The sequence below is a fragment of the Delphinapterus leucas genome, chromosome 11 (genome assembly GCF_059928025.1).
Source record: "Delphinapterus leucas isolate spDelLeu-1000000601 "Yukka" chromosome 11, BTC_Dleu_Yukka2, whole genome shotgun sequence".
NCBI classification, from domain to species: Eukaryota; Metazoa; Chordata; class Mammalia; order Artiodactyla; family Monodontidae; genus Delphinapterus; species Delphinapterus leucas.
In genome coordinates, this window is record NC_143139.1 from 52,430,516 (window position 1) to 52,445,054 (window position 14,539).

General features: G+C 41.9%; 1 protein-coding gene across 1 annotated transcript in view; it reads left to right on the plus strand.

Moving 5' to 3' along the window:
* Positions 1 to 13,865: 13,865 nt before the first annotated feature.
* HELB (DNA helicase B) overlaps positions 13,866 to 14,539 on the plus strand; it is a 66,952-nt gene continuing 66,278 nt past the window's right edge. The window contains exon 1 of the mRNA XM_022571600.3: positions 13,866 to 14,085. Within this exon, the coding sequence (XP_022427308.2) occupies positions 13,899 to 14,085 (187 nt within the window). The 5' untranslated portion in view covers positions 13,866 to 13,898. The remainder of the gene's footprint in view (positions 14,086 to 14,539) is intronic.

A 14,539-nucleotide genomic window follows, 5' to 3' on the forward strand; every position in this document is an offset into this window, starting at 1 on the left:
TTAAAGGATGTGGCTAAATATTTTAAGAGACACTCTGCAATTACTTTCAAAATGTTCTAGCAATTCACATTCCCCCGAAAGGCCTTTGGCAGGGTGGACAGGGAAAGTCCCACTGAGAAGATGATATATGAGCAAAGCTCAAAGATGGTAAAGGAATTTGCCACACAGATCCCTGGGAAAGACAATTCCAGACAGAAGGAAGAGACAGTTCAAGGACCCTAAGGCAGAAGCACATGTGATATGTTCAAGGAACAAAAAATAGGCCAGTGTAGCTGAAGCAGAATGAGCAAAGGGGAGCCCAGGAGGAGAGAATGTCAGCGAGATTGATGGGCAGAGAATGATACTGGCTTTTGCTTTCATCATGAGGGTGATGTGAAGCCATTGCAGGGTTTTAAGCAAAGGAGTGACACACCAAGGCCTGCTTTAAAAGGATCGCTATGGTTGCTATGTTGAGAAAAGGCTACAGGGAGCAAAATCGGAAGCAGGAGACCAGTTAGGAGGCATTAGCAATAAGTTCACACAGAAAGCAGGGCAGAAATGAGAGTAGCATGAAAGCAGTGGAGATGGTGAGAAGTGCCGATTCTAGGTATATGCTGAAAATAGAGTCACTGGGATTTGCTGATGGATGGTGGATGGGATATTAGGAGATAGAGAGGAGTTGGGGATGAATCCAAAAAGTTTGGCTAGAACAATCAAAGGATGCAGTTGCCAACAACCGAGATGGGGAAGATCGAAGGTGGACCAAATTTAAGGAGGGAGAAAGATCAGGAATTCATATATGGCCATGTTAAGTTGTAAATGCCTCTTAGAGACCTAAATGGAGGTGCTGAGATTTAAGAATGACAGCGTACAGATGACATTTAAAGACATGGGACTGAATGAAGGGAGTCTAGACAAAGAAGAGAAGACCGAAGACCAGGTCAGAGAGAATAAGGGAGACCAGCAAGGGAGACTACTCAGAAGCAGCAGCCACAAGAGAGGGAGACACCCAAGAGATTGTAGTGTCCCCAAAATCAAGAAACAAAAGTTTATCAAGGCAGGAGAGATCGAGTGCATCAAATACTGCTGGTAGGTCAGGGAGATACATGTCTACATACAGCTGATTCACTTTGTTATACAGCAGAAACAAACACAACATTGTAAAGCAATTATACTCCAATAAAGATGTTAAAAAAAAAGGCAACTGAGAACTAACTGTGGTAGACTGAGTAATAAACACCACCACCCATGCCCCGCCAAAGATGTTCATATCCTCATCCCAGAACCTTGAACATGTTACCTTGCATGGCAAAAGAGACTCCGTCAAAGTGATTTTGCTAAGGACCTTGAAATGGGAAGGTCATTCTGGGTTGTCCAGGTGGGCTCAATGTAATCACAGGTGTCCTTATAAGAGGAGGCAAGAGGGTCAGAGGAAGAGAAGGGCATGTGACAATGGAGGCAGAGGTTGGAGTGACGTGGCAAGAGATGAATTATCCTCTAGAGTCTCCAGAAGAAAATCAGTCCCAATGACCCATTTTGAACTTCAGACCTCCAGAACCGTGTGAGAATGAATTGTGTTGTTTTTAAGCCATTATATTTGTGGTGATTTGTTGCAGCAGCAGTAGGGAATGAATACCCTAACCACTGGATATAGCTATGTGGAGGTCACTGGTGACTTTGGACCAGAGGAATTTCAGGGGAATGATAGGGGGAAAAGGCTGAGTGAAGTGCATTAACAAAGCACAGGAGAACAAGGCTATCATAAGCATATACAGGACCTTTGTGCAAATTAGGAAAAGAAGGCTGCCTCAGGCTGGCCAGCTGGAAATGGTGGTGCCCTGGGTAGATCAGTTTCAAATGTTGTTCCTTCCTCAAGGATGACAAAGTCCTGTGCCAGGCTTTCTGCTTGGCAGGCAAAGAATGGACTGGATTTCAGCTTCTACCCACGTCTTCTCTACCAAATGCCTCAGTGCAGAGCAGAGCCTGAACTAAAGCCCAGGTCAGCACTGGAAGAGAGGAGCAGGGGATACATAAATATAGACAAGCTTCAGGAGAGCAAAGAAATGGAATGGTCTCTGGTGGGGCAAGTGAGAACAAAGAAAGGATTTTAAAGATGGCATATTTGTATGCTGATGGAAATACTTCGAGAGAGAGACAGAGAGAGAAATGAATGATATAGGAGGGAGAAGAGAATTTCTGGAGTGATGTTCCTGAGGAGATGAGAGGGAATGAATCCCTCACTTCATGAGGACTGCAGTGGAGAAATTCATATTTAATAAAATCAGTAAGAAGGAACAGGAGTAAAATATTATAGTATGTTTGTACTATGAGAGCAATGGACACAAAAGGAAAGAAAGTGGAGGTCTGGAGGCTAAGCAGGAGAAAGCTGTAATATATTATGTGAAAAGGGTACAGAATAAGGTGTTGGTGTGACTCAGACTTGGTCAAGCAGGTCTCCTAACAAGGGCCCGAGGCATCCAAAGGGTCTCTCTCTTTGAGGGACATCCTCAATTTTTTAGAGCCTTTCTGGTACTTAGGACCAGCTGAGATTGCATTGGCATCTATCTGGATGGGGCGCTCCAAGCTAGAACCGGGCCCCACGTGAGTTCAGTCCCAGTGTCTCCCTTTTGGGATGCTCTCCCATCTGCTGTCCAATGAGTGGGTTGACCAGCTGTCCCAAGTTACTGCATAACTCATGCCTGTGCAGTCATCCTGGGGCTCTGTGACCAGGTCCTAATTCTGGGAGGGTGACCTGGCAAGCTAATCATGCCCATCGGACAACACAGTATTTTTTTTTTAAAGGATTGTGTGAGATTGGGCTGCCAGAATGGCACTGACATGCTGATTTAGGGTGGCTTCAATTGTTTACATAGACAGGGGTCCTATAAAAAATATTTGTGCAGGGGCGCACACACCCTAGGGATGACCCTGCCATAGTAATGAAGGGGCAATCAAAGAGATATTTCAGAGAAAGAGGAAGCATAGATACAACTTAGGGATTAATTAGATGTACCGATATCTGAGTGTCTTAGTGTCATCTTTTTAGGTGAATTTCCCCGCTACAGAAATGCCTCAGACCTTGTGCTTACCCCCATCATTTGGCGATCATATGATTTAGGAAAGAAATAATATGTGGAGATTTTTGAAAAGCATTGTGAGAGATGTAAGGAAGTAGTTTTTCTCAAAATGTGAAGTCATGGTCAAATATTATGGGGAAGGTGTCAGCCAGCAGTAATGTCTCCAAAACAGAGCCAGCCAAGAAAGAGGTAAAGAACATTCATTTCTCCCACACGTACGATGAACCTCAGACCCCTGAGTATAGAGTTCTTATAACTTGATCCAGTAGCTATGTGAAAAATAAGTAACCTCCATGCAATTTGAGTTATTTATCACTAATCTATGACATCAGGTTGTAGGTATCTTTACAATAGTTTTAAATCTACTCTAAGATCTCAGAGAAGTATGTGTATGTTTTACAAATCTCAAACAAACAAGAGAGAGGCAACAAATCAAGAATGAGTTTTAATCTGCTGCAATATGAGTCTGCACACAACCCCAGAGAGTTCTGGGTGCATCCACAGAAGCTGAGAACGTGTAGCAGGAGAGAGCATGGGCACTGGAGCCAGAGTCCCTGGGTTCAAATCCTGGCTCGGCCATCTCCAACCTTAATCAAATCATTCTACCTCTCAGTAGCAGTTTCCTCATAATTAAAATGGACATCTTATTATTATTATTATTGAAATATTTGAAAATTTTAATGTAAGATTTTAAATCTTAATTTAACTACAAAATAAAATGGGCATTTTAATGTTACCACTTCATGGGGCTGTTGTGAAGAGTAAATGAGTTAATTCACAAAAAGCACTTTGTGGTTGACACCTCATAAACACTCAAAATTAGCCATTATTATTGTTTATCACCATCATAAATAATAATAAAGGATGAAGATAAAAATACAGAAACATTCTGTTTTCTGAGTGTGGAAACATTTTCTTTGCACTCTCCACATTGTCTGTTTTTTTTCCATCAAAAATGGAATTTTGGAGATTTTATATTAATGAAATCTGCCATCGGGTAACATGAGGTGGTATTACAGCATTATGACTTGTTTTTTTGTTTTTTGTTTTTTTTTTTGCGGTACGCGGGCCTCTCACTGTTGTGGCCTCTCCCGTTGCGGAGCACGGGCTCCGGACGCGCATGCTCAGTGGCCATGGCTCACAGGCCCAGCCGCTCCGAGGCATGTGGGATCCTCCCGGACCAGGGCACGAACCCGCGTCCCCCTGCATTGGCAGGCCGACCCTCAACCACTGCGCCACCAGGGAAGCCCATGACTTGTTTTTAAAGCAGAGCGTTCAAATTCTTTTCTCTACTGCCATGCATCTACCTCCTTTATCCTCAGTGTAATTCTCTTTCTGCATTGTACTCCTTGTCTGTCTCTCTTTCAGACATTCCTTCTCTTTTTTGCTCTTCTTTATATCTTACTTTTCTCCAGTGCTTCATAAGCTGGATGGTTTTTTTTTTGTCCTTGGCCAGAAGTAGATGTCATATGCGGAATCTTCTCACAAAGAGAGGAAATTTTCCAGCCATTTAAAATAAACCCAGGGAAACATACCTGCTAATCTGAAGGCAGTTTGACTTCTCAAACAGGGTGGACCCTATGGAATGATCAAATATATTTCTGTCCCACGGAGCCAGTCTTCTGTTGCTGGTTATGCATTGCATGGGCATAGCACGTTTTACTTGGTCCCTGATTTGCTTTCCTTCTGTTCTATAAGTCATCCCATAGCCAATAGGACACACTATCTTATCAATGTCAGTTTAATATTTCTGCCTCTGTTTCTATCGATCCATATCTGAAATAACTAACTTCCACTCTAGATATTCTCTCTCCCCTTACTCCTCATTCTCATCATCACTTGATATTTGTATTTACTTCCTTTTGACTATCTCCTCTCACTAGAATATACCGGGACTTGGTCTGTTTTGTTCACTGTTCTTCTCCAGCACCCAGAACAATAACTGTCCTGAAATCTGTATTTACTGAATAAATGAGTTGTAATCTTTTTATGAATACTTCCCAAATTTTTTCTGTTTTTTATTTCTACTTTTTATTTCACTTATTGTATAAGATTAGATCAATAATTTTCATAAAATGCCTCACAAATAAAGACCAATATGACTGAGTAGGGATCTACCCCCAGCACCACCTCCCTGTGGTAACAGAGCTGAATGCTTTTGCTTTGGTGCTTACCTCACTCATGGCAGGTTTGTTAGGAAAGGAGCTTCTAGAAAATATACTTAAGGAGGCAATAATTTTTTATCAATATATTCTCCTACAACTTAAAAACTCATATACTGAAACAGAAATAGAAGGGCATAGATTTAGCCCTACCAATATTTTAGCTTGAGCGAAAACTTATGTAATAAAGCAAACTAAATTGAATTGCAATTGAGGTGACTGGGGCCATTTCTTTGTAACATTTAGAGACAAGGGCTTAACATCAAAGTCAGTTAATTTCATCAGCATTTCCACTGAAATGCCCATATGGCAAAGAAGAGGGCTTGCATGCCTCATGGGGTCTTGAGGTACTAGCCAGTCTGTCTTCGCAAAGGTGAAATTACTGTTAAGTTTTATCTTTTACCTTAAAAATTCTTGCCAACTTTTCATTCTATATAATGCATCCTTATTTTTTAAAATATTAGAACAGTGTACTAGATAACATTATGAGACAACTGGACACTTCAAAAAGCCTTTTATCTTGAGACTTTTTGTCCCTTTCTGGTGTATCACCACTTACCTACCAGGAGTCTAAAGTCTTGATTAGAGAATTATGGAACTAGATGTCAGCTCTTTGTGAGTAAGTCTTTTTGTTTCTTCTTTTCTTATTGAAGTATAGTTGATTTACAATGTTGTGTTAGTTTCAGGTATACAACAAAGTGATTCAGTCATATATATGTACATATATATATATTCTTTCTCAGATTCTTTTCCCCTATAGGTTATTATAAAATATTGAGTATAATTCACCTTTTTGCTTCTTTAAATCCATTTTGGGACTGCAGAATACTATCACAGTGTTTTAGCTTTCAAAGGTCCTCTGAATCAGGCCCCCAGTGCAGTTTTCCAGCCCTGTGTCCCATTAATCCCAAATCTACATACCTTAATTAAATTATAGAAACTTTTGGCAAGGGGCATTATTATTTACTTATGTCTCTCACTATACTCACTAAACACAACCATCTGGTATGTGGTCAGTATTGTGTCAGGAAGGATAGGCTAGGTTCTGCTGACTTAAGAAACAAGTCCAGTGCTTCCCTGGTGGCGCCGTGGTTAAGAATTCGCCTGCCAATGCAGGGGACACGGGTTCGAGCCCTGGTCCAGGAAGGTCCCACACGCCACAGAGCAACTAAGCCCGTTCGCCACAACTACTGAGCCTGCGCTCTAGAGCCCGCGAGCCACAACTACTGAAGCCCACGCGCCTAGAGCCCGAGCTCCGCAACAAGAGAAGCCACCTCAATGAGAAGCTCGCGCGCCGCAACGAAGAGTAGCCCCCACTCGCCGCAGCTAGAGAAAGCCCGCGCACAGCAACAAAGACCCAACACAGCCAAAAATAAATAAATAAATTTATTTTAAAAAAAGAAAGAAACAAACAAGTCTACTGCCTTAGTGGATTAACACAAAAGGATTTCTCCTCATTTATTCAGACCCTACTGTGGGTCCGTGTCACTCTCCAGGGCAGTTGTCCATTAGATGATGGCTCATCGTTGCACCTCACACTCCTACAATCACCAAGGCAACGAGAGTTGAGCGCCCAAAATTAAATGCCTCCACCCTGAAATGATGCTTCGCTATGATTTTTATCGGCCAAAGCAGGTCAGATGGCCATGACTAACTCCAAATAGGTGGAGAAGTACAGCCCTACTGTGTGCCTAGAAAGAGAGGGGAACGAGATACCAGTAGACGGGTAATACGTGCCTCACACATGCAATCTCTTGACTGAACAAAATCTAACACATTTTTAATTAGGATTTCTGCTCTGTATGTAATTGTCAGTCTCTTTGGTAATCCTATTATTTAATTCATTTTTTAATTCTACTGTTCTCCTTTGGACCCCAGTTTAATAAACAAAACAGACAAAATGCTAATTTAAACATTCACCTGGATAAATTAATTCAGAGTGCTTTCCCGTAACTGTGAAACCATCATTATCATGACTACATCTTAATTGCATGCTTTACCTAGTCATTAATTAAACAGGTCACTAAATCTTATTCCCTCCGTACTCTCCCAATAAAACATTTAGGTTTTACTAATGATAGCTTCACAGTGTGTTAGCTGCCTTGATACCATCCAGGTACAGTAAAACAAAGGTATTTCCAGTGTAACCAGAAAATACTTTCTGTGTAATTTAGGGGAAAAAACTTCTACATGAGAAGCAATATGAATGAGATACTGAAATTCTTTGCTTCATGATTCAGGTTGATTGATTTATTTAACAAACATTGCCTGGATTTCAAGGGGATATTGAAATGAGAGCTTGCTTTGTGTGAGATGAATAGCCATGTTTTCAGAAGGATATGGTTAAGCTTCTGTTTACGACCTTCACTGGCTTCTCACTGTAGCCTCCCAAAGTACTGCAATTTCTGGCTCTAGCTCGGCACTCTGTCCAGCCTCATCTCCTACCCACTCCTTCTACCCTTGACTTCAGCTACTGGCCTCTGTCAATCCTGGAATCTCTCTTGCTCTTTCCTGCCTTTTTTCCCATGACATTGACTTTCTGGAAAATCCAGGTCAGTTGTCTTGTAAAATATCCCATGTGCCAGATCAAGTATGCACATATTATGGGCTGTTGTTGAACAGCCCTAGAGCTAAGAATAGTTTTTACATTTTAAGAGGGTTTTAGAAGAAAATTAAAAAAAAAAAAAGAAGGAAAAGGTGAAGGAAAAAGGGTGGGGGGAGAGGAATTATGTGATGGAGACCATTTGTGGCGTGAAAACCCTAAAGTGTTTACTTTCTGACCTTTATTCTAGATCTTTTTGTTTCCACATGGTATTATTCACTTTGTACCTCAGTTCCTTGGATTTTGGGCAAATTGAAAAGTAGGTCTAGAACTGTGCTGTCCAATATTATAGTCACCAGCCACATTGGCTATGGAGCACATGAAATGTGGCTCGTTCAAACTGAGGTGTGCTATAAGGGTAAAATACACATCAGATTTCAAAGATTTAGAATAAAGAGTGTGAAATATTTCATTAATGATTTTATATTGATTATCATGTTGAAATAATATTTTGGATATGTTGGATTCAATAAAATGCATCATTAAAATTAATATCACCTGTTTCTTTTTTCATGTGGCTACCAGAAACTTTTACATTGCGTATGTGCTTCACATTATATTTCCATTGGACAGTGCTTGTCTAGAACCTTGATTAAAATCAGGTTAAATATTTTTGGCAAGAATACTTCATAGCTGATCTTATGTAATCATAGTGTATCACAGCATGAGACACGCATCAGTTTGTCCCATTATTAACGGCGCTAAGTTTGATAACTTGATTAAGAGGAGACTGACAAGTGTCTCCACTGTAAAGGTCCACTTTCCCCTTCACAATTTATAATTTCTTATAGCCATGGGACTATCAGCTTCCCAGTGACTTTTCACTTAGTGGTTTTAGTATCCTTTGGTGATCCTCGCTTGAATTGGTTATTATACTGGGGATTGCAAAATGGTGTTTTGTATTTTAGAATTTCTTCTTAAATTTCTTTTATTTATTTTTTACTTTTTCAAAACAACTTTTTATTGACGTATACTTGATTTACAATGTTGTGTTAGTTTTTGGTGTACAGCAAAGAGATTCAGTTATATACATATTCTTTTCCAAAGTCTTTTCCATTATAGGTTATTACAAGATATTGAATATAGTTCCCTGTGCCATACACTAGGTCCTTGTTGTTTATTTTATATATAGTAGTGTGTATATGTTAATCCCAAACTCTTAGTTTATTCCTCCCCCTCCCCTTTCCCCTTTGGTAACCATAAGTTTGTTTTCTGTATCTGTGAGTCTATTTCTGTTTTGTAAATAAGTTCATTTGTATCATTTTTTTAAGATTCCATATATAAGTGATATATGATATTTGTCTTTCTCTATATGACTTATTTCACTTAGAATGATAATATCTAGGTCCATCCATGTTGCTGCAAATGACATTATTCCATTCTTTTTATGGCTGAGTAATATTCCATTGTATATATGTGCCACATCTTCATTATCCATTCACCTGTCGATGGACATTTAGTTTGCTTCCATGTCTTGGCTATTGTAAGTAGTGCTGCTACGAACATTGGGGTGCATGTATCCTTTCGAATTAGAATTTTTGTGTTTTCCGAATATATGCCCAGGAGTGGGATTGCTGGCTCATATGGTAACTCCATTTTCAGTTTTTTAAGGAACCTCTATACTACTCTCCATACTCTTATTTAATGTCAGTTAAATTCCTTAACTGACATTCTTTTCTTCTTTTCCTTAAAAAAATTTTTTTAGTGAGTATCACAATGGACACATCAGTTTTCATTTGCTCAGTGTGTTAAAATAAAGTGCAGTCATTATTCTTTTTGTTACTCAAACGTCTCTAAATTTGGCTAGTGGGATGCCCTTCAAGCTGGCTCCTGAATCCTTTTTATCATAACCCTATTAGCTTTTGAGTGCCTTCTGGTACAGGAAATCCTAGGGCCACCTTGTACTTTCCTGTCCCAGAGGTGGAATCAGCCCTTCTTTTTTAAAAAAATTAATTTATTTATTTTTGGCTGCATTGGGTCTTAGTTGCTGGGCGCGGGCTTCCTCTAGTTGCGGCAAGCAGGGGCTACTCTTTGTTGTGGTGCATGGGGTTCTCATTGTGGTGGCTTTTCTTGTTGCGGAGCACGGGCTCTAGGCACGCGGGCTTCAGTAGTTGTGGCACATGGGCTTCAGTAGTTGTGGCACTTGGGCTTCGGTAGTTGTGGCACTGGGGCTTCGGTAGTTGTGGCTCGTGGGCTCTAGGGCGCAGGCTCAGTAGTTGTGGTGCACGGGCTTCGTTGCTCCGCGGCATGTGGGAACTTCCCGGACCAGGGCTTGAACCCACGTCTCCTGCATTGGCAGGCGGATTCTTAACGACTACGCCACCAGGGAAGCCCCAGCCATTTCTTAAGAAGCCTCCATTTCTTTTAATAAGAAATGGCATTCCAAAACCAAGATGAAGGTGGTAGATGTGATCAGAGTTACTGGGGTGACGTTACTTTCAGGCCCTTTCAGTAGACAGAGCTAGGATATATATTTTAAGAAATCACAAGCTCATATTGATATTTCCAGCTCAGGTATAATGCTATAGGAGTTTTTCTTAACTTTTATTCTATGTTTGTATTTCTCTTCATGTACATTAAAAACCTTCCTTTGATAAAACTCAAAGACATTTACTTGTTTGCTTTATCCTACGATACACATTGTATTCAAATTACAATAACAATATTACAATTAACATTAACCGATAGTGTGTGGTAAATTTTTTTTTTTTTTTTTTTTTTAGCGGTACGCGGGCCTCTCACTGCTGTGGCCTCTTCCGTTGTGGAGCACAGGCTCCGGACGCGCAGGCTCAGGGGCCATGGCTCACGGGCCCAGCCGCTCCGCGGCACGTGGGATCCTCCCGGACCGGGGCACGAACCGGTGTCCCCTGCATCGGCAGGCGAACTCTCAACCACTGCGCCACCAGGGAAGCCCAGTGTGTGGTAAATTTTAAGATTATTTTGTAGATCTTTTGTCCTCAGAATATAACCTACTAAGGGTATATAGAGTAACTTAAAATATTTATTCAAAGTATTCAAAAGTAACTTGAAGTAATTTTTTTGCCTGAGAGGTTATGTTATCCATTTGATAGACAGTTTCCTTTATTTCTGTTTGTGTTCAATTTTAGGTTTTGATTTTGTTTATTTTTGAATATGTGAAACATTTTCACGGTTCAGAAGTCAAAACCATTATAAAAAGTTACTCCGAGATCTTGTTCCCATCTTTTTCTCCATTATCCTGTTTCCACTCTATCTGTAGGTAACTATTTTCATAAAATTCTGGTTTATGTTCCCTGTGTTTGTTTGCTTGTTTTGTTTTTGCAGAAAGAAGCATATGCAAACACATAAAACTATTTTCATTGTTTTATGTCTTTTTTCTTACTTAACATAATATCCTGGAAGTTCAAAAAGGTATTCCTCATTCTTTCTTTTATAAAATTGCTGAAGAATACTCCACGGTGTGGATGTACAATAGTTTATTCAATAGGTCTCTTACTGGTACACATTACTACTGTATGCAGTCCTTTGCTACTACAAAAGTTATACAGTGAATAACCTTATGCCTATGTTGTCTTACGTTTGTGGAAATGTAGCTTCAAGAATCATATTTTTAGAAACATCCCAAGTGATTCTGATGCACAGCCAGGTTTGAGTATTGTTGCTTACTGTGTACTGTAAAGATGGTATCCAGGAACCTAGAATTGTTAACGTTTTAAAAAATGAGGAATCAACAGGTAAAGAAGCAAAGTCCTCACCATCCTGAATCCTAACCTACACTACCTAGTAGAATGCAACTGAGTTATATAAACAGAAGCTTAACATCTGGAGTCTTGTGCCTAAATCATCCTGTTGGTAACAAGGTTATCTTATGTATAAAGGCATAAGTGGACCACATTTGGGCAGCAGAGCTTTCAGTTTGGATGCATTGAGTCAGAGGGAGCCAAGGGGCATCCAGTCCTGGCATCTAATAGGCAGTTGTTTGCACAGGTTTGGAGATTAGGTTGGGGTCATTAGCATGTAGGTGACAGAGTAGGTGAAAGATGATTGAGGGAAGGATTACAGAGTGAGAAGTTGCTTAGGATGGAACCCTGGGGAACACAAGGACTTAAGAGGCCAGTAGAAGAACCCAAAGAAACTATAAATGGCCAGAGAGGTTGGAGGAAAACCTAAGAAGACAAGTCACAAAAGCCTAGGAAGCAGAGTGTTACAAGAAGAAAATAGTTATCTGTGTCAAATACTGTTGAGAGGTGAGGCAAGACAAAGGCAGAAAGGTATCCACTGCATTTAGTAACAAAGAGACCAGTGGTGAGACATTTGTCAGATCAGATTCCATGTTGTGGTGGAAACAGCAGCCATCCTGAGTGTTAAGGAAGGCGTTCCACCTCATATAGACGATCCTTGGAAACACTGATGCAACAGAGGGTGTTTCTAAAAGCAACAACAGTCAACATTTGTACCCAAAGGAAAAAAAATCAATTTTAGTAATTTCCCCCGTAAGTTTTTAAAAAAAGAACAAAAGAACTTTATTTTTTATTGAAGTATAATTGATTTACAAAGCTGTGTTAGTTTCAGGTCTATGGTCCCATAAATTAAACAAACAAAAAAACTTTGGTGGTGGCTGTTATTTATATTAGAATAAGATGCTTTTGGATTTAGCAAACAGTGTATGCTTAGTTATTTTATTATTGATTAATTTCATAATAAATAGTATCAAGATAGTAATGTAATATATTTTATGGTGTTCCTCAAGAAGTACCATGACTTTCAAACACTATCCCCATCAAGTATGGGAACCATGGCTCCAGAATAACTTTTAAACCACTGTTCTCTTCTACTTGCTTTCCCTCACTCCTGTCTATACCCCGGGCTGTAACTAGACTTTTTTGCCCCACTGCAAGCAGGCAGCAGCCCAGCTTAAAGAAGTTTGGGAGGCCTGGGTGTACTCACAGAGGAAATGATAAAGAGGACTTTGAAAGTCATCTAATGTAGTGCTTTCCAAACCTGGCTGAGCATCAAAATCTACAACTTGGGACGTGGGTTGAAAAGAAGCCTGGGTCTCTGCCCTAGATCCCGATACAATGGGTATTGAATGGGGCCTAGAGATCTGTACCTTGAGTAAAGTGCCTTTGATCATATAAATTCAACACCTGACGAAAACAGAGGCCCAAAGGAGTCACGACTAGGCGGGTCTCCCGATTGCAGATTCGCGGTTCTGCGCTTTGGGTGCTGGCCGAAGGGCACCTGGGTTTTCGTTTTGGAGGCATCGGGGAAGGGCTTGCTTTTCCAGGTTCTCTGGGGTCACTAGATTGTCGTTCCGTCGCGTTTCTCTCTATGCAGGAGTCGCAGTGGGTTAGCTGCTCTGCAAGTGCCCGTATGCCGCTGCCCAATCACCTGGTTTCCTCCGGGCACCTGGCGAAGCCTCAAGTCTGGCGGCAGGGCGGAAGCGGGAGAGATCACCCCGCCCCCGCATCCGCTCCGCCCCTTGCCCGCCCCCGCTGAGCCTCGACCCACCCCACCCAATCCCGGTCCTCCGCTGGGAGCTTGGGGCGGAGCTTCGCCGCCGCTCCGCCCCTCCGCCCCTCCGCGCAAGCTTGCAGCCTGGGGAGTGGGAGCGTTTGCGAAAGCTGATGGTGCTTTTTTAGAAAATAAGTTTCAGATGTACAGCATTGGGCTTCCCTGGTGGCGCAGTGGTTGAGAGTCCGCCTGCCGATGCAGGGGACACGGGTTCGTGCCGCGGTCCGGGAGGATCCCACATGCCGCGGAGCGGCTGGACCCGAGAGCCATGGCCGCTAGGCCTGCGCGTCCGGACCCTGTGCTCCGCAACGGGAGAGGCCGCAGCAGTAAGAGGCCCGCGTACCGCAAAAAAAAAACCCACAAAAAACATATGTACAGCATTATAGTTCAACATCTGTATATACTAGAGCGTGATCACCACTACAGTCTAGTTGCGATCCGTCACCATACAATTAACCCACTTCATACATTTTGCCCAACCCCCTGGAAGCTGACGGTCCTACAGTCGCGGAGCTGATTGGGTGTTCTTGGGCGCTACGTAGCCCGGGTTTCCCGGAATTTGGGTTGAGCTGGGGAGAGTGGAGTATGGCTTCTCTGAGTCAGCCCTTGCGCGAGCTACAGGGACCTTTGCTCCCCTCCAAGGACCTGGTGGAGGAGGAAGATGATTATCTGAGGGAGGATGCGGAGGAGGAGGAAGACACGGTGTTTGTCGATGCCGAGGAGCTCTGCAGTGGGGGTGTAAAAGCGAGCAGCCTCCCTGGTCGACTCCGTGGTGAGGAAGCAACTCGCCCCTGGGAATGGGTTTGGAGGATTAATGAACTGTTTCCCATTATGGCCTCGTCCCAAGTAAGGCGCCCCATCGCTGCTAATAGACTTCCTTTGGGATGGCCTAGCTGTTTCGTCCTGTTTAGGATAAAATAAAAACAGCAACAACCACAAGAATAGCAGAGACTTGAGCAAATACTGTGTGTTAAGCTTGGGCTCCACGTGTATCTCATTTACTGATGACAACTTTTTCAGGTAGTTTCTTAGTCGAGGAAACAATGGATCTCCAGCCAGTATTCACACCCCGAATCAGGGCTTTTAACTATTTTCCTGTCTTTCCTGGAGTCGAGTATGTGGTTACTTTTCACCTACTTAGACACACACGCACATAAGAAACACCCCAAGGCACTGTTGATTCATTAACCTTGTGTTAATAACCTTGTGATCTGTGTTTACCTTGT